This window comes from Capricornis sumatraensis, chromosome 10 (assembly GCF_032405125.1).
Source record: "Capricornis sumatraensis isolate serow.1 chromosome 10, serow.2, whole genome shotgun sequence".
Lineage (NCBI taxonomy): Eukaryota > Metazoa > Chordata > Mammalia > Artiodactyla > Bovidae > Capricornis > Capricornis sumatraensis.
In genome coordinates, this window is record NC_091078.1 from 104,094,170 (window position 1) to 104,117,798 (window position 23,629).

Consider the following 23,629-nt stretch of genomic DNA (forward strand, 5'->3'; position numbering starts at 1 on the left):
CACAGTGATTGAGAGACGGTACTGAGGATGTTCGGCAGTTAGAAGTCTGCCAACAGCTGGGCAGTGAGCGGGCCCTCGTGGGGGAGAGGCTGGTGTGAGGCGGACAGTGGCCTTCTCCCTGGGGCCCTCGGCCCCCAGGACCCTCCGCCCCTCGTGAGAGCAGCTGGGACGTGCCGGCCCCGCCAGGCTGCTGGCGTGGTCTGGGACAATCCGCCTCAGGGCCCGGCCCGGGGCTCGGCGCAGGGAGGGCTGAGGGAGGGGTGTGTCGTCTTTGGCGGCGCCGAGGTTTGATGGAACATGGCAGGCGTCGTGCGGCTGCAGCGAGACCCCATGACACAGAGATGCTAGACAGCCACCAGCTGCTCGGACACTGCCCTGTGCCGGCCACGCCGCCGACAGTGAACTTGAAAGGCCCCCAGGACGACATCGTCACCGGTGCAGCAGACAGGGCTGGGGCGCAGGCTGGTGTCCTGAGGTCAGCAAAGCTGCCTCAGCAGAAGCTGCCCCCTGTCTTCCGTGCCCAGGGGGGCCGGGCAGCCTGTCTGCGTGATGACTGAAAAGGCTGTTGGCCAAGAGAAGAGTCATCTGTCTTTGGGCTGAGTGTGTTTCTCTTTCTCAGGAGCACTGGCAGTGAAATCCAATTTGTGATGCTCAGGGATTAGAATCCCCAGGGTGCTTGCTGGCAGCCCTGCGCTCCCGCAGAACCAGGAAGCCCACTGGCCTCTTGAGCCCTGAGCTGCGTGAGGTTTAATCCCAAAGTCCCTTTCCCGTGGTTTATAGAGCGGAAGGCGTTGCTGCTGATGGATGCCCGGGTATTTCTTAGTCTCCGTGAAAGTTCAGGTGCGCGTGATACAATCTAATTGTCCGGTTTCTTGACGTTCAGGCTTGTCTCCTTTGTAACGCAGTGGAATTGATTTCTGGGTACTTGGGAATAAAGCCGGGAGTGGGGAGACACGCCACGAACAGCCGCAAGGTGGCCGCAAGGGGCACAAGGGGCCGCAAGGTGGGCGCCGCGCCCACACGCGTTCATTGGTTCAGCTGTCGGGGCTGCAGCCTCACAGAGTTCTGGAACCAAAGCCCACCCCCCAACTCTAGGCTTGGTCCCCACCTCCTACAAAAACAATTCCGGTCGAAGTGACGGGCATGACAGGGGCGGGCTAGGAGCCCCAAAGTGTTCAGGGGTGGCCCTGGGGCTGGGCCAGGGGCGGTCTGCGAGGCTGGAGAGGGGGTCCTGGGCGGCAGGACCCCCGGGCCCCATGTCCAAGGTGCTCCAAGGTGGGTCCCCTGCACCGCAGCCCGCATTCTGAGTGTCTGTTCTCTCGTTGCAGGTCAGAAGGAGAAAGCTCCCGCAGCATCAGGTACGTGTGTCGTCGGCCTCTGTCTGTGTGTCTGTCTGTCTGTCCTGGGCAGGCGGCATCAGTGAAACCATGTGCTTCCCTTCTCTTTGACACGGGTTGGGGGGTCAAAGCCCTGCCCAGTGCCCAGGCACCTTGGCCGCACTATGCTGGCTCAGCGTCCTGGAGTGAGAGCGCCTGTATACCGCCGGGCCTCTCCTGGTCCCAGAGTGACGTTCTTAGAGGTCCCCTGGCCTGCTGGTGGTTCCTTCCCATCAGGGTAGTGGTGGCCAGGTTTGCCTGGGCTGTGACCCACGTAGGACCAGCAGCTTCTCAGCTCAGACCGCCCCTGGGGCCAGGCTGGGTGTGTGGGGCAAGTCTCTGGGGAGTCCGGAGGGGCGGCCCCCACCTGGGCTGCAGTGCGTCTGTGGGTCATGCCACAGGCCGATGGCACCTTTACAGGGCTGGCGGCCAAGAGCCCTATGACTCCCATCCCTGGCACCAGGGGCTCTGACTGGACCCAGAGCGGGGTGTTCGTGCCTCAGCCCAGGGGCTGGGGCAGCCGAGTTCAAGGCTTGAGTTGGGGGCCAAGGAGGCCATGGGGGATGGGAGACAGTGGTTGGTGGTGAGCGTGGGGGCGAGGAGGAGACACAGAAGGTGGTTAAGAACCACAGGCCCCCAGGCCCACAGGGTGCCTTCCCGTGACCAGGTGGGTAGAGGAGGTGCTTGCGGAGCTGCAGCTGGGAGTGTCGGGCGGGGCGGGGTCCTCAGGCCAGGGCTGGAGGCGGAGTGAAGGTGCCTGCATCCTGAGGAGGCTCCTGGAGCCACAAGCCCCTGCACTGGGCTACGACTTAGCCCAGGAGGTGCCGGCGGTGTCCTGAGCCCGGGAGGCAGAGCAGGGGCCGCAGAGGGGGCTGGGGCTGATGGCCACGAGTCAGGCAGGCAGCAGAGGCACCCTCAAGGGGCCTGAACAGAGCGCCACACGAGGAAGAAGGACGGGCCACCCCAGGCCTGAGGGGCTGGAGGCGATGCCGTGCGAGACAGCGTCCAGGAGGTGCAGGGGCGGCCTGGTTGGGTGTTCTGGGGCTGCCCGGGGTCCGTGAGAGCCGCCTGCAGCTCTGAGAGGGGTGTTCACCGGCTGCTGGTGAGGAGGCGGCCCAGGGGTGCTGTCTGCAAACAGAGAAGGTGCAAGAGGGCCTGGACGTCACGTGACATCTCGGGTAAGGAAGTCAGGTAGAAGAATGTGATTCCTTGCTTTATAACGTTTGCGTTAAAAACCCAGCGCGGGAGGCATAGGCAGCTAGTAGGCTGTCCCCTCAGGAGGAGGGGCAGGGTGCAGGGCGGGCAGGGAAGGGTGGCCGCCAGCCTCCTCTGAGTCCTGGGGCCGTTGCTGGGCTGTGGACTGGACCCGTGCACGACCTCTCCAGAAAGCTCATTGAAAGTCGAGCACCGTCAGCAGGGAGTCAGGGTCCCGGCAGTGGGGGCGTGCAAAGACGTCGGAAGCGGATTGGCAAGGAGAGGGGAGAGTGGTGTCCCACCAGCCCCCACCACCCGCCTGGGATCTGAGGACCTCCCCTGCCCCCGTCTGGCACGCTCACCCAGAGGGTGCTGCAGTTCCCGAGAGACCTGTGGGTTCTGGTTCCCAGTGAGCGGGGGTGGGAGGTGTGCGCAGGGGGAGGGGCCTTGCAGGGGGGCCTGAATGGGCCCGAAGAGCTCGTGAGCCGGTCTCACCCCCCACCTCCAGCCTCCGCACCCCATGGAGGGGTGGGGGTGTCAGGAAAGTGGGGTTTGAAGGCCGTGGTGCTGGCAGCCAGCCCGCGGGAGGAGGGTTGTCCGTGCGGGGGAGGTGGAGGCGCTCATGTGAGCACCCAGAGCCACATGGCTTGGCTGCCTGGTGGGAACAGGAACGGCCTTGGGACACGGGGGGCGGTGTGCGGAGTGAACATATGTTCCCAGCTCCAGCCAGACGGCTCTCGGCAGGGCGCCTGGAGCGGAGGAGCCGGGCAGGGAGGAACTCGGATGGGCGTGCGGGCAGAGAAGGCTGCGTTTCCGCTCTTCTGTGAGGACCCCAGCCTGACAGCTCCAGTCCGCGTGGTTCTGTGCACGCCTGGCTTGTGGGCGGAAACTGTCAGGACGTGAAGGTGCCGGGTTCCGTCCTGGACCAGGCTCCATCCCGCACTTCATCCTGGGCCTCTCGACGCGGGCTTCAGGCCTCTGCCACATGTCACAGCTGGTGCTGGGGCATGGGCAGAGCACACACACGGCCCTCCATTTGCTGAGGAGCGGCGACCCCCGGACCACTCAACCCTGACTCAGCCCTCTGTTCTGCCGGTGCTCAGGACTGCCTTGCAGGACAGCTACAGAGCTGGGTGTCCGGGGAGGCGTGTGGAGGGGTGTCTTCTGTCTGTGCACCCAGACCCTGTCGGGCGGCCTCCCTGCAGCCCCCTCTTCTCCACCAGAAGGAGTGCTCTGAAACCTGGACCCCATGATCCCTGTTGCCCCGCCAGCGCCTCCCGCCGGTGCAGCCTGGTTTTCCTCCAAGTCCCCCTCGAGCTGCTCCCGCAGCGCAGTGCTCCTGACTTCTGCATGTGGCCACTGACTCCTTGCCTGCCTTCTGGCCTGTGGGTGTGACTTGTGTAACTTCCTCCACCCTCTCCCTGGGCCGAACCTCTGGCTTCTCGAATCCCCCACAAGCTGCTGCCACCCTGAAGCTTTGGGGGCGGGGGTGAGGCTGACGTGTTGCCCTCCCCTCCTCCCACTGAAGCTGGAAGTCCCACCTCTGCGCACCGGTGCTGAGTCGAATCTCGGAGACAAGGGTTGGGGTGAAGCAGAGCAGAAGAGCTCTGTTGCTTTGCCAGGCACGGGGGGACACGGTGGACTCCTGCCCTCGAAAACTGTGTGTCCCTACCTGGGAGGCTTGGCTGAGAAGCTTTATAGCAGTGGTTCAAGAGTGGGGCTGCTGCTGAGACGCGGGTGTGTGCAGGGCCTACGTACACTCCCTTAACCTGGCCCCAGGTGGGCTCCGGATGAGCTTCTCTGGCTCCCTTAATGTGGCCTCAGGCGGTCTTCTCTGGCTTGAAGAATGCTGACGCCTTCCCTTGCTTGGGCTTTACTTCTGTGAAGAGCTCAGAGAGATTGTTCTGTGTATCCCTTGAGACAAAGCAGGACCCTGCTCCGAGGCTGCACGGCCGTCTCTTGACTGCCCTGCCCCTGTCCCTGTGTCCCCTCCCTTCCCTGTTGGCAGCTGTTTGAACTGCGCTTGGGAACTCGGGGAAGGTTGTGGAGGCTGCCCAGAAACGCTCCCATGCCCAGGATGCCCACTGGGTCCTGCTCGGCTCTCATACTTGCCTTCCGTGGCTGCCGTGCACACTTTTAATATCTAGGTCCTTGTTGCTTTGTGTCCTAGTGACGTGAGCCCCTGTCTTACCCGGGCAGAGTTAGGGACCCGGGATGAGGCCGGGGGTCATTTCCAGGTGGGGCCGGCACGCCCAGACGCACAGCAGGCCCCACGGGCCTTAGTGGAATGACTTTGCCCTGGTATCACCAGGAGACGCAGCACGTCTTGCATGGAACAGGGGAAACTGTTTGTTCTGTTGGATTCAGGACCCATAAATATTTTCAGACCATGAATTTGGAGGGAAAAAGTGGACCATTCACCTTGCTCAATGGACTCCTTCATGTCCCCACATCCACAACAAACCCTCACTACAGACAGTAGGCAGAAGGGGCCACCTTTGATGTCTAGGTTTCATTAGCCTGGCCAAGTGAGGTGTTGATGGATGCTGTGAGCTCTTTGCTAAATGTTAAGGAGCTGAATCCAGGGAGAACCCCTGTTCCCCACCCTCCTTGGGGCCCGTTTAGACGCAGACCATCTGAGGCGCCGCCTTCCTGCTTGGATGTCTCAGCCTCGCGGAGCAGCCAGCAACTATTTTACCAAGAGAAGCCTGTTTGAGAATTTGCGTGCGCTTCTTTTCCCCGAGGCGAAACATTTGCAAGATCAGATGTATTCATTTTCCACAAATGAAATGACTCATTTTTGACCATTTTGCAAACGTAGGGCTTTGCTCCTTGTGCCCGGGGAGCGTGTGACTGCTTTTCACTCCATTCCAGGGGAAGCTCCCGAGGGCCAGACTTGGAACATTTTAATGATTTATTTAGGGGAAGAAGGAGAGATTTGCAGAGTGTAGAGTTTGGAAAGAATGAAGAGTTGCATGAAGCGCCCAGGAGGGCTGATACTGTATTTAAGATGCAGAGGCTTTCTGCAGGGTAAAGCATTATCTTTTCTCTCCCTGGCTCTCATCAGCCCCTTAAAGTGAACTCATACTCACTGGTAGGAATTAAGTATAATACCATTTAAGGAGTGTTCACTGCGGGTCGGGGTCTCACCACATGTGAACTGACCTCACCCCTGCAGGTGAATTGTTGGCCTTGTTTTGTAATTCTAAGAATTTGTTGCTTCATCCAAGTTACCTCATTCGTTAGAATACAGTTGTTCCCGGCGCTCTCTTACAATCCTTTTTATTTTTCTGCAATGAGTAATAATGTCCCCATGTTTACCTCTGTTTGAATTATTTGCCTCCTCGTTTGTTCTTAGTCAGTTGAGCTCACAGTCTGGTAGATGGCTTATCTTTCCAAAGCACCGGCCTTGGGTTTTGTTGATTTTCTCTGTTGCTTTGCTGTCTGCTCTGATCTTTGCTGTGACCTTCCTTCAGTAGCTTCGGGTTTAATTTGTTCCCCCGTTTCTAGTTTTCCCAGTTGCACAGAGCTGAGTTCTTTATTTGTGATCATGTCATTTCTCAGATGGATACGTCTTCGTTTTCCTTCGTCTGTAGGTAATTTCCAATTTCCCATGATTTCTTCTTTGACACGGGTTCTTTTTAAGTACGATGGGTACTTTCCACAAACTGTGAATTTCCCACTTTTCCTTTGTTACGGATTTCTAACGTCATCCCGTTGTGCCTGGAGAAGATACTGTGTATATCTACCTTTCAAAGTCTGCTGAGACTTAAACTGTGCTCTAACGCGTGGTCTGTCCCAGAGAAGGCCTCCTGTGAACTCGTGTGTTGTGTTGGTTGGTAGGGTCGCCTATGTCTTGGGTCTAGCTGGCTTATTGTGCTGTTCCCGTTCCCCCTTCCTCACTTCTGTCTGGGTGCCCTAGCCATCCCTGAGATGGGGTACTGAAGACTCCAACTACTACGTAGAACCGACTGTGTCTCTCTCTGTTCTGTCCATTTTTACTCCGCATGTTTTGGTGGTCTGTTAGGAGCCCCGGTGTTTGCAGTTTTACCTTCCAGCTGTTCTGAATGTGCCATGTTTTCTTTGCCTCTTGAAGCCTTTTCCGCTGTGAAGCCTCCTGGGGCTTCCCAGGTGGCACTGGTGGTAGAGAACCCATCTGCCAATGCAGGAGGTTCGAGAGACGGGAGTTTGATCCCTGAGGCAGGAAGGTTCCCTGCAATAGGAAATGGCATCCCACTCTAGTATTCTTGCCTGGAAAATTCCATGGGCAAAGGAGCCTAGCAGTCTACAGTCCACAGGGCTGCAAAGAGTCAGACGTGATTGAACGCATCCTAATGCCAATTCGACGTCTGGCATAAGCACAACCACCCTGCTCTCCTGGGGTGCCGTCTGCCCGGACTCTCTTTTTCTGTCCGTTCATGGTCAGCATTTTTGTGTCTTTGGAACTAGAATGAGACCTCTGTATCCTTTCTGCCAATTAGTATTCTGTTTGGAAATTTTAATCCATTTACATTTAAAATTGCTGGTAAGGAAAGCTTGCTGCTTTTATTTTACTGTTTGCTGCCTATGTGCTTTACAGCGTTTTTGTCTCTCTTTTCCAACTTGGCCATCTTCTTTTGTTTTTAGCTGACTTTTTTTCTGTAGCGAGCCGTTTGAATGCCCTCCTCATTTTCTTTTGTGTATATCCTTTGACTCTCTTCTTTCTGCTTACCATGAGATTACATTTACCATCCTAAAGTTATAGTACTGTAATGCCAATTTATACCAACTTAACTGTAACAATGGCTCCCCACTCCAGTACTCTTGTCTGGAAAATCCCATGAATGGAGGAGCCTGGTGGGCTGCAGTCCATGGGGTCTCGAAGAGTCTGGCACGACTGAGCGACTTCACTTTCACTTTTCACTTTCATGCGTTAGAGAAGGAAATGGCAACCCACTCCAGTGTCCTTGCCTGGAGAATCCCAGGGACGGGGGAGCCTGGTGGGCTGCCATCTTTGGGGTCGCACAGAGACGGACTCGACTGAAGTGACTCAGCAGCAGCAGCAGCAACTGTAACAAAGTATAAAAACTCTGCTGAGCAGCTCTGACTCCATTCCCTCTCAGTTACTGACGTCCTGGAAGTACATCTTTATGCACCGTGTGTCCAAACACAGGCTAATAGTTGTTTGGTGGTTTTTTTAGGACTTTAATCTCTTGAAGTAGAAAAGAAAAAGTGGGCCTACAAAGTGAAGCTACAGTAGTGCCAGCTTTTCTAATTATCTGTGAGTTTACTTTCACCAGAGAGCTTTATTTCTTCACATTTCCGGTATCCTTCATTTCAACCTGAAGGGAACCCCTCATTGCAGGCAGGTCTGGTGGTAAAGAAATTGTTCAGCTTTGGCTTTTCTGGCAAGGTCTTAATTTCTCCCTCGGTTTTGAAGGACAGTTTTATCAGATATAGAAGTCTTGGTTGACAGCTTTTTTGAATTGACATCAGCCTGTGCCTCAAAGGTTTCTGATGAGAAATCTCCCAAGATCACTGGTGAAGATATGATGGAAGCTATCTTCCTTACAACTCTACAGATGCTAACGGTGTGCCCCCAACCCAGGCCAGATCTCTCCTCTTTTGTGGAGTTTTTCACACACATCACTTGCTGGAGCCAGTGGTTCTTAGAGCTGATAATAAACAATCCCCATCTATTCTATTCTAATTGTCTCCTCTGTGCGGGTTAGTTGGATTGTGAAGGGGAAATCCTAGAATCTTGCCTCAACCTCCCAGGTTTCAAATACTGCATATTTGACATGGTAACAAAAAGAATAAAGATACTTATCGTGTCTCATCATTTCCCTATAGTGTCATGATGCCAGCTGAGTTGTAATATTAGAAACCAGACTTTTAAGGAGAAAGAATTTAATATTTTAAGTGTCGATGTTATGAGGTCTTTAAAAAATTATTACAGGTTTTCAAACTAGAAATGAAACGTCCACTGAATTATCCTACAGTTTTCATTTTGAATGAAGTAATCTCTAATAACTCACGTCAATAACTGTTTGGGTCCTTTTTTTGTTTTTGTTTTTAAGAGTAAAGAGGTCTTAAGACCAATTAGTGAGAAGATCTTGGTGATTGGTCCATTTCTTACTGTGGCCTCAAAAGGCGCTGCTATGATTATTTGCAGAAAACCTGCGGAGGTCCCTGCTGGGCCCAGGTTTTCCGTTCTCATAACCCAGGACGCTCCCGCTGGTGGCCTGACAGCCTTGGCCCCACAGTTGGCTTGTTTTTTTCCTTTTTACCCCCATTTTGTTCATTTTTCTTTATTCTCTACTCACTTAGAAATGTTTTTCTTTGTGATTTTTCTCTTAGATTGTTTTTTGTATTTTTAGTATAGTTAGTGTAGCTAGAATTGTTGGTACAGTTAGTATGAAAGTGAAAGTCACTCAGTCGTGTCCGACTCTGAGACAGTCCATGGAATTCTCCAAGCCAGAATACTGGAGTGGGGAGCCTTTCCCTTCTCCCAGCCCAGGGATTGAGGCAGGTCTCCTGCATTGCAGGCGGATTCTTCACCAGCTGAGCCAGTTAGTAAGCATAGTTAGCATTGTTAGTATACCTAGTTAGTTAGCATTGCTGGCATTGTTAGCATAGCTAGGACTGTAAGCGTAGTTCGTATCTTCGCCTAGTACAGCCAGCAGGTGGCCGCCGCACGGGGCCTCACTGAGGCCTCCCGGCTGACGAGGAGGCGCCTGTGGGCTACTCCCAGCTCCTCACGATCACGGGTCCACGCAGCTTCACCATGGTGACGCTGGCCCGGCTGGCCGTCCAGGTCCTTAAGGAAAATCAGCAGAGCTCCTCTGCCTCCGGGCACTTTTCCGAGGAGGCTGCGGGATGAAGGGCTTATGTTACCAAAGTTCATGAAGTTATCCTTGGGGACTGACTGGAGGAGACCCGCTGGGCCATTCGCAGGACAGACAGGCCTGGGGCACATGGGGAGCTAACCTCCACCTGCGGGACGGCCACCAGGAAGGGATCGAGGGAGGGGCCTGAAGCCAGGAGACCTCCTCTCTCACGTGAGAGGGGCAGGCTTGGCCTCCCCAGGAAGTGCACAGGCTGTAAGCTGAACCCTTGCAACCCCGCTGCATACGCTGCCCTGAAACTCTCCCTGGGCCAAAACTAAGGCAGCCGCTTGGTGCGAGTGCGGAGCCTGGGACTGCGGCCACTAGTCCCTGCCCCCTGGGGGGAGGACTTTGTGGAGCTGCGGCAGCGGGCACTGTGTGGGCAGCACTGGATTCCTTGTCGTTTGAGCATGAAAACCTCTTGGAGAAAATGATGGCCGTTGACCCTAGTGACAGAGGGCTACAGAAGACGTCCGAGGAATCCACGGGTCAACACAGGCTGTACATGAGCCTCCCTGGGACAGTGAGGACCCCCAGGTGACAGAGGTGATGAGAACCACGGGTGTTGAAGGGGACGAGATCCAGGACTCAGAGTGAGGCCACGGATCTGGTCTCAGCTCCGGGAAACCCAGTGTGCAGGGCCCACCCCTGAGTGCCAAGGCTCCCTTCCGCTGACCTCAGCAGCCGTGAGGTCTAGCCTCACCCAGCCCGTGAGGCTCAGCCAAAGGCCTCTGGGCAGAGGAGCCTCTCGTCCCCACGTGGCGGCCTGAGAGTGACCAGGAGTCAGGGCAGCGAACCCACCAGCCCCCCACCCACCTAGGGCCGTGCTGGTGGGGGAGGGATGGTTTTCATCAAGGACTTGGTCCTTCCTCATCGTGACATGAACGGGATGCTCCAGAAAGCTGCCTCACAGTTGCTCTGTCCTGCATTCTCCCCGCCGAGAGGTGGGGCTGTGTATGGTCCTGGAGTGACATGGTGCTTGGAGTTCGGAGCAACGAGATGTGGTGACGACTTAGAAGAAGTATCAGGCAACTCCCAGCAGCCACCACTGCGGTTCTGCTGGGAAAGGCCAGGGGCCGCCGCAGGGTGGGAGTGCGGAGATCGCGCATCACTGTCTTGCACCAACATCACCCCGTCTCCCGAAGGACCGAGGGGAACTTCTGCCCTGAGGTCTGTGTTCATTACGACCCAGAGGTTCGTCATAGGATAGTAAAGCCCCACGAACCAGCCAGTGTGGGAAATCAGAAGAAGGCGGGGGGTGATACCCCAAAGAGGCTTGGTCTTTCCTCTGCAGCTGGCTTTTCTGACTGTCATGCGGGAGTCGGGCCTTTTCCCCTTTCCCCATCAGGGAGGGCCCCCGATGCGTGACTTTGAGCACAGGAAGCAGCAGGCATAGGGCTGAAGAAAGCTGGGTGTCAGAAACGCGCAGGGCAGAAATGGGGAGTCAGGGGCAGGCCTGGCCCCCTTGCTTGCAGGACCACCCCTGGTGTGCACTGTCCTTGGCGGCTCCAAACTCACGCCCCCCAAGCTCAGGGCCTGGGAGCAGCGGCTCTGATGCCGGAGGCTCAGGGCCCTCCCGAGACCATCGCCTCCTCTCCGGTGAGCCCCAGGCCTGGGCTGGGCCACGGCTGCCGCTGCTCACCCTCAGTGCAAGCTCAGTCTCACAGGGAGGGCTGTGGGCTTTCCCTAAAGAGTGGGGTAGCTGTGAGTGGGGAGTAACACAGCTGCCTGCCGCTGGCAGCACACATCTGGCCGCAGATGCCCACGGAGTCCGGCAGGGCAGGACAGCCTCAGTCCCTTAGGGATCCCCACCAGCAATTTGCCAGCAAAACTCAACAGCAGCCAGAAGCCCAGGGTATGTAGCTGGTTCCTGAATTATGAATTGCTTAATGCGGTTTGTCTGGTCCACACAACAGTCTCATAAAATAGGACCTCAGGTAGAGAGGGGTGGGGTGGTGGGCGGAACATTAGAAGGGGTGGGGCTGAGGGGTCCCCGAGGCTCCCAATAGCCTTGTCCACTTCCCAGAGCACTGAATACCAACCTTTAGCTGGCCACACAGCCGCCCAGGACTACAGGGTTCCCATCTCTGCAGCGAGGCTCGGCGTGCAAAGCTCCCTTCCTTCAGGACAGGAAGGGAGGAGGTTTGTAGAGCCTCTGGAATGCGTCCTAGGAGAGAGACGCTGGCTCCTGCTGCTTCTCCCTCGGTCATGCCCCTGGGAGCAGGAGCTCTGAGGCTGGCTCTCATCCTGCCCCCATGTAGACGAGCCACTCCTCAGGGACGACAGGCATCAGAGAGAGGAGCTTCCGGGACCAGCCCTGGACTGTCTGCCTCCAGACCCAGTGGGAAGGATGGGAGCTTCCATTTGCCACTCGGCTGTGGGGCTCTCTGTTGCAACCTCTGAGCCTTATCCTAGCCCAAGCAGCAGTCCTCAGGGGACATTTCTCGCTCCCTAGCCCAAGCAGCAGTCCTCAGGGGACATTTCTCGCTCCCTAGCCCAAGCAGCAGTCCTCAGGGGACGTTTCCCGTTCCCTTGGGTCCAGCCTCAGGACCGTGGCTCTCCTGACGTTTCCAGCCCTCCCTCCCGTGGGTGACGGCCAGGCTCCGCTCCAGCCCACTCTCCGCTCTGGGTGCTTCCTGGAAATCTACGGCGGGAAGGCTGATGCTCCCGACTGGAGGAGTCAGGAGCTGATACCTCCCAGGGGCACCACCCCCGCCCCTTCCCAGAGATGTAGGTTGTTTTGAAATACGCTGCACTGACTCTTTCCCGGCTAATAGCTGCAGATTCTAATTAAATAACTCGGGGAACAGGCTGTCTCACGCGTGGTGTAACTTGATTATTGCTGGAAAAAATGAGTTCGGAAATGACAACTTCCCTGCTAGGCTGACAAGTATAAAAGCTTAATTTGAAAAACCAACCAAATTCCATGCACAGTATGAAAGCAGAGGCTAGAACTTGGTTGAGCCTTGGTCTGAGCTATCTGTCTGCAGAGACGGATCTGTAGGGCGTCCTGGGTGTCCAGTCCTGTCTAAGGCCTTATGTGCTCTCCAGTCACGGCCTGTGATTTTAGAGGGAGAGCAACCCTTGCATACGTTAGTCAACTGTGCACGCTCAAGTCGTGACCCCATGGACTATAGCCTGTCAGGCTCCTCTGTCCCTGGGATTTTCCAGGCAAGAGTACTGAAGTGGGTTGCCATTCCCTTCTCCAGGGGACCTTCCCAACCCAGGGATCCAACCTGTGTCTCCTGCATCTGCTGCTTTGCAGATGATTCTTTACCTCTGAGCCTCAGGGAAGCCCATACATTAGTCAACAGATTGAAGACACAGTAAAAAAAAAAACCAAAAAGCTGTTCAGTTGATTTGTTCACTTGTTGGAGTGATTGCAAAGTGCTAAGTCAGGCTGGCTTCAAATAGGATGTATTCATAGAAAACTTGCCTTGAGCACCTGCTGTGTACCTGGTCCCAGGTCGGGGGCTCGGGGGACTGTGAGGAGGGAGCCTGGGTGTCCGTCCATGAGGGACAGGACGATGCCAGATGAGGAGGCCAGGAGGTGGGGGGCTTCGAGGTGAAGTAGGGACACATCTGGTGGGGAAGGTGGGCTAGGGTCTGGGGGGCCCTTGAAGCATCACCGCTGTGTGATCTGGTCAGGACAGGGAAGGGTGTGGGTGTGCTTGGTGGAACAGCATGCACGGTGGCTCAGAGGTGTGTGGGGGGGGTGGGGGCATGTGACCCTGTCCCTGTAGCAGGCCGCCATCCCCCTTCCTCTGTGAGGATGGGGATGGTGATGAGAGCAGCTTACTGAGCCCTCCTCAGGCCCTCCTAGTAGTTCTTTATTACAGATGAGGACACTGAGTCCCAAGGTCACACGGCAGGAACCAGCTCTAACCCAGGCCGCACAGCAAGTGTCTTTGCAGCTGGCTCTGTGTTGGCGGCAGGGGTGCAGGCTTGGAATGGACGTGGAAAGCAGTCTGGCCCCAGCGCTCCATCGGATGCTGAGTTGCCCTCAGGAGGCACCCCTCAGCACCCGTGTGCATGCCCCCAGGGATGGGGCTCGTTGCTGACACTGACCCCGGCTGGGCCTCCCAGGGGTTTGGCCTGGGATGGCCCAGGGGAGCCTTGGGGCAGCCACAGGCACCCTGAGGCTCCCTGTCCCCTGCTGAGCAGCTCTGGTCCCCTGACTCTCCCTGACAGGGGGCCCGATGGAGGTGACAGCCGTGAAGCCGGGCGTGCCGCAGAGCTGAGGAAGCGGTGGGCACGGCGCAGGTCCATGCCGACGGTCAGGCAGCCATTCAGCAAACACTGGTTCAGGCCCTGCAGTGTGGCCGGGCTGGGCGGGGCCGGGGTGCCCAGTGGCGAATACAGCACAGCCCCTCTCTGCAGCGCTCGGAGTGCGGGTCCCCCATGCCCCACGCTGCTCCTGCAGAACAGCAGCACTGAGGCCGCAGCTGCGGGTCCTGGAGGAGGATGAGGGGGCCAGCGTGGGCACTGGCCCGGAGCTGGGCGGCCTGGGCTCTGTGATTGGAGGTCACACCACCTCCCCGTGCCTGCTTCCGACCTGCAGAAAGGGGTCATGATACTGGTGCCCGCCCCCCACCCCCAGACTTCCGTAAGTGGGCTCTGGCCTCGGAGGCGTGGACAGTGGTGTCTGGCAGTGGGCCAGGCTGCCACTCCCCCACAGCAGGCTGTGCCCATTCGAAGGAGGAGAAGACTAAGGCTGAGAGGAGTTGGGAGGCCAGCTCGGGCTCACCCTGCCTTAGGCTGTCCTGCAGTCCCCTGGTCTGTCTGTCCGCTGAGACCACCCAGCAAAGTAGGTGCTAAGACTCTCTGAGCACATCAGCGCATGAATGAGACTCCAGCCCCACCTGGGGCTCTGGAGGCCGTGGGCGCATGGGGACGTCAGACTCCCCCAGACTGTCCATCGCTTCACCCACACCCGACACGGAGAAGGTGTGGGGGCCAAGCGCCAGGAGGCTCTGGAACAACCCCTGGAGGGGCTGCTGGGCAGGCAGGGAACGGGGAGGCAGGGACACCGCCAGAAGACATTGCCAGGCAGCAGAGGTGGGGACTGAGGGTGCTGGGGGGCAGGGGGCAGAGCCCAGCCTGGCACCTCCCCCTGTAGGACGGCGAGTGGGGTGAGAGCCGGGCGCAGCCCAGGCCCCCTCCCGGGCCCCCTCCTCATCCAGCAAAGGGAAGAGGAGACGATAAGACTGACACCCCATGGCGCTCCCTGAATGCCGGGCACGGCTTCAAGGACTCTGTAGGCCCCTCAGAGCCTTGTGAAGAGGCTGCTGCTTCCAGCCCCGTGGGGACGGGCACGGAGGACACAGCGACGCCCGAGGACAGAGCTGGACTCCGGCCGGAGTGTGTGCGGGGCGCCGCGCCGAGAGCAGCCTCGGGGACTCTGGAGACGCCCTGGCCTCCCCCTCACAGCGGCGGCCCGGCTCACTGGGCAGGGGGCTCCGGTGCCTGTCCCTGGGCCTCTGGGGGACGCGGGCGTGTGGGACCCGAAGGCTCTGGGGAAAGGAGAGCGAGGGGCCGGGCATCAGGGGTGTCAGAGCCCAGCGCTGCCCCTGCGGCCGTGTGACCCGGAAAGGCTCCCTTGACCTCTCTGCGCGCTGCCTTCCCACCGTGTCCCTGAGGACGGCTGTGCTTGGCACACAGGAGGCCCTCAGCCAGAGGAAAAAGCCAGTCGCCCCACCAGAGACCGACCGTCTTATGTGCCCCCAGCAGAGCGCACACGCCACGAGTCCCAGAGCTGACCCTGGGTGAGCAGGGCGAGTGCAGTCCCGCAGCTCTCGCGTGCCAGCCCGAGGCCTTCCCCTCCTTGGTGACAGCGGCTGCGAGCAGGCTTTAGCCTCCCAGGAGGTCTCAACTGAGCTTTCGTGACTCGGGGGAACTCCTTGTACCCCACTTGGCTTCCAGGTTGTCAAGGGACAGAGTGCCCGCTCAGCGTTTCAGCAGCGACATCCTCTACGAGTTGCCCATCACTCTGAGGCCGGGACACGCGAATCCAGCGCCCGTGACCGTCTGCCCGCTGACTGCGGGAGAACCGTGCCCATGCCCCACCGCACCCCTTGCAGCCGGCTCCCAGAAAAGTGGGTAGTGATCGCGGCCACATGCCGTTTAACCAGAACACAGCACCGCCACCAATTGGAAACACAGGGAAGAAGATGGAAAATCCCAAGCCTGGACCACCGTCCTCCAGAAAGCAGAGGTCAAGGCACCTCCAGACCCGGAGAAAATATTTACAGATCATGTATCTGATAGGGGGTTGATACCCAAAGTATCTCAAGAACTCATACAACTCAACAGCGAAAGACCAAGAAAGCCAGTTGTGAAGCAGGCAGAGGATCTGGGTGGATCTTCTTCTGAAGGGCGCGTGGCCAGCAGGTGCATGGAAAGATGCTGTGCATCGCAAGCACCAGGGAATGCGGATCAAAACCACGGCGAGGTGCCACCTCACACGCGCCAGAAGGGCTACCACCCAAAGACAAGAGTACAAGAGTTAGCAGGGTGTGCAGAAAGGGGGCCTTCGTGCGCTGTTATGGGATGGAAATTGTCGTAGCCGCTATGGAAAACAGCATGGAGAGTCCACAGAGGAAAAGAAAGCTGCGTGCAGTCCAGCAGTCCTGCTTCTGGGTGTTTATCTGACGGGAGGGAGATCGCCATGCTGAGAAATACCTGCGTCCTCACCTTCGCTACGGCGTTATTTACAACAGCCAGGTCACGGAGACGACCTCGGCGTCCGCAGAGAGATGAACGGATGGAGAGCATGTGACGTGTGTACGTGAAATCTCAGCCCACCGTTACAGAAAGGAGATCCTGCCGTTTTCAGCCACGGACCTTGAGGGCGTCATGCTCGTGAAAGAAGTAAGACAGAGGGAGGCACATGGCATACAGGCTCCCTCCCACGTGGAGCCCGAATAAAACCCCAAACGCACTGAGACACGGAACACGCTGGAGCTGCCAGAGGCGGGGTCAGGGAAGTGGGTGACGGGGCCAGAAGGCACAAACGCCGGGTCGTGTAATAAAGGGCCCTGGGGAGTCCTGTGCAGCGGGTGAGGCTGGTTGGCAGCACTGTGCTGTGTCTGGGAGGGAGTCGGTCCAAGAGAGCAGACCTCAGCGGTTCCCATCACAAGCAGAAGCGTGTGACTGCAGTGCTGGGTGTTAGGCTTGCCGTGGTGATCATTCCACAAGACGGGCAAAGAGCGAATCACGCCGTACGCCTGAGACCAACACAGCGGTCCTCGGCAGTTCTTGTGGTTCAGCCGCTCAGTCGTGTCTGACTCTGCGACCCCACGGACTGCAGCACGCCAGGCCTCCCTGTTCTTCACCATCTCCCGGAGCTTGCTCAAACTCATGTCCATCGAGTCGGTGATGCCATCCAACCATCTCATCCTCTGTCGTCCCCTTCTCCTCCCGCCCTCAATCTTTCCCAGCATCAGGGTCTTTTCCAGGGAGTCAGCTCTCCACCTCAGCTATTGGAGCTTCAGCTTCAGCATCAGTCCCTCCAATGAATATTCAGGGCTGATCTCCTTCAGGATGGACTAGTTGGGTCTCCTTGCAGTCCGAGGGACTCTCAAGAGTCTTCTCCGACACCACAGTTTGAAAGCATCAGTTCTTTGGTGCTCCGTCTTCTTTGTGGTCCAGCTCTCACATCCACACGTGACCACCGGGAAAGCCACAGCTTTGACTCTATGGACTTTTGTCAGCCAAGTGATGTCTCTGCTTCTTGATACACTGTCTAGGTTTGTCATAGCTTTTCTGCCAGGGAGCAAGCATCTTTTAATTTCATGGCTGCAGTCACCATCTGCAGTGATTTTGGAGCCCAAGAAAATAAAATCTGCCACTGTTTCCATTTTTTCCCCCATCTGTTTGCCATGAAGTGATGGGACCAGGTGCCATGGTCTTAGTTTTTTGAATGTGGAATTTTAGGTCAGCTTTTCACCCTCCTTTTTCACATGCCAGCAAATTTGGAAAACTCCGCAATGGTCACAGGACTGGAAAAGGTCAGTTTTCATTCCAATCCCAAAGAAGGGTAATGCCAAAGAATGTTCAAGCTACCATACAATTGCACTCATTTCACATGCTAGCAAAGTAATGCTCAAAATCCTTCAAGTGAGGCTTTAACAGCACTTCCAGATGTACAAGCTAGATTTAGAAAAGGCAGAAGAATCGGAGGTCACATTGCCAATATCCGCTGGGTCATAGAAAAAGCAAGAGAATTCCAGAAACACACCTGCTTCACTGACTAGACCGAAGCCTTTGACTGTGTGGATCACAACAAACTGGAAAATTCTTAAAGAGATGGGAATACCAGACCGCCTTACCTGCCTCCTGAGAAACCTGTATGCAGGTCAAGAAGCAACAGGTAGAACCGGACAGGGAACAACAGACTGGTTCAAAATCGGGAAGGAGTACTTTAAGGCTGTGTATCGTCACCCTGCATATTTAATTTCTGTGCAGAGTACATGATGCAAAATGCCGGGCTGGATGAAGCACAAACTGGAATCAAGACTGCTGGGGAAAATGTCAACAACGGACCAGTTATAGGAGACCGTTACAGGAGAGAGAGCACGGACGACTTGTTAGCTGAAGTTGCATTGGCCCTGCAGCAGCAGAGGGTCATGCCTGAGTCAAAGAGCAGAGGTCCCCTGCAGCCTAAAATACTTACTGTCTGGGCCTTCGCAGGAAAAGCTTGCTGACCCTGCCCCGGAAGACGGTGGTTGTAGCACCCACAGCAGCATCCTGGGACCACCCTCAGCCCAGTCAGCTCCCTGCTCCACTGTCTAACCCTGAGAGGGAGAGGCTTCAGTGTTCCCATTTTACAGATGAAGAAACTGAGGCTCCTTTTGCTTTCAATTACTAACCAAGAGGAGGATGAGGCGGTTGGATGGCTTCACCGACTCAGTGGACATGAGTCTGAGTAAACTCAGGGAGTTGGTGATGGACAGGGAGGCCTGGCGTGCTGCGGTCCATGGGAGTCGCAAAGAGTCGGACACGACTGAGCGACTGAACTGAACTAACCAAGCGGTGGAGCCAGCCTTGAACCCCAGTATTCTGGTTTCAAAGCATCTGCACATCTCAACTGCGATTTCTAGAACGTGGGAGTCCCGGCGCTGGGGAACACCCGCTCTTTCATGCTCCAGGGCCAGCCATCCCAAAGGCTGCTGGATCGACGCTGAACCCATTTATTCTGCACTCCTCAGCCCTTGGCAGCCGTTTTCCTGGCATTTCAGCTGGCTGAGTTTTTATAGGTGAATCATCCCTGCCCGCCACCCACCCTGCCCTCCTGTACGGCAGGCCCCTCCTCACCCTGTTATTCTGAATCCTTAGCTCACCAATCTGCAGAACTGCTTTCAAAGAGCCCCGCTCACCTGTGGGGAGGGGTTGATGAGGGGAAGCAAGGGGGAGTTGGGGGGAGCTCTCACACTGAAGGTGACATGTGAAAAGGACAGGGTTTATGTCCTTAATGGGACTCAGCTTAATGCCAAGAACTTAGTCCCAGAGAGAAATAAAAGCTGAGAGGCTGAAGGTTGCAAGACTGCTGACAAAGGGCCTTGCCTGATGGTTGTAAATGTGTGATTTAATTTAAAAAACGAGCCCGGTGGATGCTGACGGTTTGCCCCTCATGGCTGGAAATGGCCACCTGACCCTTAAGCCCCCTCAGTTCCGGGACACGATTGCCTGGGCGTTGGGACCTTAACGGGGGTGCTGTCCTCCCAGTCCTGGGCACAGCTGCCCTTATGTGCCCCCAGGGACTGTAGTCCCCCGTGTCAGAGTATTTCTCATGCCAGGCCCAGGAGACCCCTGTCGTAAGAAGGAATGACATGTCTCTGGGGGTCACATGTATGCCCTTGGCAAAGCGTCACAGAGAGAAGAGGCCTCCCCACCCAGCAAGCATGCTGGGATCAGGAGTGGCTGATGGATTGAGATCCCAAGCTCCCACTCACCAGTGAGCACCCCCCACGTCCAGCCTCTGTGTTCCTCGCTAGCCTGGAAGCCAGTCTCCCTCGCCCACACTGGGTCGTTTGGGTGCCCTGGGGTCTGCAGACCCCGAGGCCGGGCAGGACGCAGGTGAGAGAGGAGAGGTGTGTGTGTAGCCGGTGTGGCAGCGGAGCTGTCTCGGAACTGGCCAAGTGTTTGCGTTTTGACATCCAGAAACGGGCAGCGGCCCCAGCAGACTCGTTACTTAAGGTCATGTGTACTCTCTCTCGTCAGTTGCAATCATGTGTTTGAACAGAGGCCTCTGCAGGCTATTAGTGACGTTACTGCCCGTCATGGAACGGCTCTGCTCAGCTCCTGAGCGTGACGGCTTCTGCACACCTGTGACTTCCCACTTGCCCCGGCATCGCTCTCTGAGTCTCAGCGGCTCCCCGTTGCCCAAGCCTGCTTCACTCCAGGCGCCAAACCTCTTAGGAGACCCTGGCCACCCCCTGCGCCCGGGCAGTGGCCCGCCGGCGACCCCGAGCCCCCAGGCCGCCCCTGGCAGTGGCCCGAGCCCCCGAGCCCCCCGGGCAGTGGCCCGCCTGCAACCCTGAGCCCCCGGGCCGCCCCTGGCGCTTCTGCCCACCGCACGCGCTGCCCCTCCTTCTCTGCTGTTTCCGTGTCTTTGACCTTCAGCTCCCTTGTCGGTTTCTGCCTTGTGACAGGGTGGTCTTGGTTACTCAGCTAGAAGCCTTTGCCCAGCCCAGCCCGCCTTCTTCCTGCGGACGCCCCACGTGGAGGAATCACAGTTGGTCTAATGATGGCAACTGTTTCCCCACCACCACATGGCCAGGACAAGGGATCAGGACCCAGTTCTGGCCAGTGACATATTTGGAGGAAGTCTGGGGGGGGGCTTCTGTGAGAGATTTTCCTTCCTGAAAAGAAAGCTCAACAGGGAAGAAGGTGCCCCCTTGCTTCTGCTTTGAGTGCTGACTGTACAGAGGTGATGGCGGGGCAGAGGCAGCCACATTGCACCCATGAGGGAACACCTCCAGCATTGTGGTACCGGTGAGGAGAGAAGTGGGTGGCATCGGAGTCACCGATGACACCATTGGGCCCCAGGCCCTGTCTGGGCCTCCCGTCTCTCATATTGTCTTTAAACATGAAACATTAGATGCCTTCATAATTTAAGCCACTCTCAGTAGGCTTGTCTGTTACTTCAGCCAAGCACATAACTAACTGATACAACCCTCCAGTCTCAGGTGAACATTCTCTGTCCTTCACCAGTTCCCCATCAGACTTGGATCTGTGCCCTTGACCCCTACCCTTCACCCATAAAAGCAGCTCACATGCTGTGCTGCAGTCTGCCTGGCTGGCCTGTCCGCAGGTGGTCTGTGGACACCTCTGGGGCAGGCCTCCACCTTTCCTTCTCTGTGCCTCCTCAGCCTGCACACAGTGGGCCTTCAGAACCTCAGAGACCTCACCCCACCCCCACCATGGCCGGAAGCCCCCAGCCGTCGAAACAGCTGCAGATTCAGTGTGACCTGAGCTCTGCTTCCGGACCACGGGGGCTTCTGCAGCAGGAAGAGCGAGGTCTCTCGTAACCAAACCTTCTCAGCGGTCAGATCTCGCCTCACAAGTGCCTTCCAGGGCTGACCTGTGGATTCACGGTCAGCTCGGTCCCTCCTGTGGCAGCCACGGAGGCCGGGATGCAGAGAAAGGCGCAGTGAGCGGAGTTTCGAGGGAGACGTGCGCAGGGCAGGGCGGGTCCATTTCATTCCAGCCTGAGTGCAGGTCTCTGCATGGTCTGGTGAGCAGGTGGGGAGAAGGATCCCTGAAGGCCCAAGTGAGGGAGGTCTCAGTAGCGGGGATAGGGGTAGGGCCAAGGCTCTTGGGCCCCCCGTGGACAGGGACTGCCCTGGTGGTCAGATCAGCATGATGCTATTTGCCACGCAGAGCAAGACAAAGAGATGCCGAGCGTAGGGGGCCTGGGGGGTGCGGTGCCGGCGAAGGACCTCTCACCGCAGGGCTGATGGTCTAGAGGGAACGGTTGCCTGGTAATGGTACCACCGCGCCGCTTCTGTTACACACGGAGCGCCTGTTGTGTGCGCTGTGCATTTTCAGGACGTCCGTTGCTTTGAGTAGCGGGCAGGAGGCTCCCAGGGGGAATGAGTTCCGTCTGAGGAAGCCTCTGAAGGTGCACTTTCAGTCCCACCCTGCCCCCCACTTTGTGACCCTGAGGAATCCCTCCCCACTAGGGGCTTCCCTGCCTGCCATACAGGAGACCCGGGTTGGATCCCTGGGTCGGGAAGATCCCCTGGAGAAGGGAGTGGCTTCCCACTCCAGTATTTTTGCCTGGAGAACTCCATGGACAGAGGAGCCTGGCGGGCTATAGTCCATGGGGTCGCAAAGAGTTGGACACGACTGAGCAACTCTGATGCTGGGAGGGATTGGGGGCAGGAGGAGAAGGGGACAGTAGAGGATGGGATGGCTGGATGGCATCGCTGACTCGATGGACGTGAGTTTGAGTGAACTCCGGGAGTTGGTGATGGACAAGGAGGCCTGGCGTGCTGTGATTCATGGGGCCGCAAAGAGTCGGACACGACTGAGTGACTGAACTGAACTGAACTGAACTGAGCGGCGAACACACACACACTCTGGGCTTCTGCTTGCTTTGTTTCTGCAAAATGCAGCCCTGGGGAAACGAGGTCCTGGAGCCCCTCTGCTCTCACAGCCTGTGGCTGGGTCTGAGCCCAGCTGCGTCGGCCCGTGAGCACCGTGGACGGTGATTGCAGCACTCCCAGGGCCGGGCTAGGCTCAGGCGAGTCCACACTCACACAGCTGTGCGTCTGAACCCCTCCTCACTCGTGGCTGCTGAGGGCACCCAGGGCAGGGGAGGGTCTGGGGTTTTCTGTGCCTGAGGACTCTGGGCTCAGTTCCTATGTGGTGGCAGACGGGGCTGCTGCTATAGAAAATCTCTTTGGGGGTGTTTATGAGCACCGGCTCCTTCCATCACTAAAAGTCAAGTTTGGGGCTCTCTTCACTATGGCTAGAGTGGTTTACTAAAAATGGAAATTTTTATGTGATGCTTTTCCATTGCTTCTGGGACACACATCAAAATCTTAAGCCTGGTGTGGAACCAAGTTACAGTTTGCCCGCATTCAGTACCCTCTGCTGGTGTGTGCACTCCTTTTCCTTCTTTCTTGTCGAGGGCATTATCCACATAGAGATGCTGAGGCTCCATATAAAGAGGTGGCGTGGAGAAGACTCTGAAGAGTCCCTTGGACTGCAAGGAGATCCAACCACTCAATTGTAAAGGAAATCAGTCTCAAATATTCATTGGAAGGACTGATGTTGAAGCTGAAGCTCCATTACTTTGGCCACCTGATGTGAAGAACTGACTCCTTGGAAAAGACCCTGATGCTGGGAAAGATTGAGGGCGGGAGGAGAGGGGGACGACAGAGGGTGAGATGGTTGGATGGCATCACCGACTTGATGGACACGAGTTTGAGCAAGCGCTGGGAGATGGTGAAGGACAGGGAAGCCTTGGAGTGCTGCAGTCCATGGGGTCGCAAAGAGTCGGACACGACTGAACAACTGACCTGATATAGAGATGCTCCATCAGCCCAAGTCCTGAGGGAAGCGATGTGAGCAGATAGCATGAGGGTAATAAGCCTTTCTGACGGGCGCTGAGATTTGGGTTAGCGTTTGTTACTCAGTGTAACTCAGCCCTAACTGTTAACACATAACCCACGGACTCTTGCTTTCACTCCGTCCTGCAAGCGCTGCCTTCCACCTTTATCCTGTCTCCTTGGAAAGTTATTTATACCTTTTTGCCTGGTTAACACCAGTAAGATCTCAGCTTAAATGTGAAGTCATCAGGGAAGGATGGCCTGATCTGTGTTCAGAGTACCTTAAATTCATCTAGCTCCCTTTCACTCAACTGTGAGTTTCCTGAAGGCAAAGCTTAGGTATTCAGGTCATGCTTTGGGTTTTTTGAAAACCGTATCGTTTATTTATTTATGCCTTTGGCTGCGTCAGGTCTCGGTCGTGGCAGGCAGGGTCTGCGCTGCGGCACGTGGGGTCTTCCGTTGCGGGGTGCACGCTTCTCTCTAGTTCTGGCCGTGGGGCTGGTCGTTGCGTCGAGTGGGCCTAGTTGCCCCGGGGCAACTAGGATCTTCATTCCTGGACCAGGGACTGAACCCACGTCCCCTGCATTGGAAGGTGGATTCTTAACCACTGGACTACTAGGAAGTCCCTAGCTCA

The 23,629-nt window shown here is 56.8% G+C and overlaps 1 protein-coding gene across 1 annotated transcript in view; it reads left to right on the forward strand.

Moving 5' to 3' along the window:
- Positions 1-23,629, forward strand: part of IQSEC1 (IQ motif and Sec7 domain ArfGEF 1) — a 278,166-nt gene that overhangs the window by 70,519 nt on the left and 184,018 nt on the right. The window contains exon 2 of the mRNA XM_068981811.1: positions 1,329-1,358. Coding sequence (XP_068837912.1) covers positions 1,329-1,358 — 30 coding nt within the window. The remainder of the gene's footprint in view (positions 1-1,328; positions 1,359-23,629) is intronic.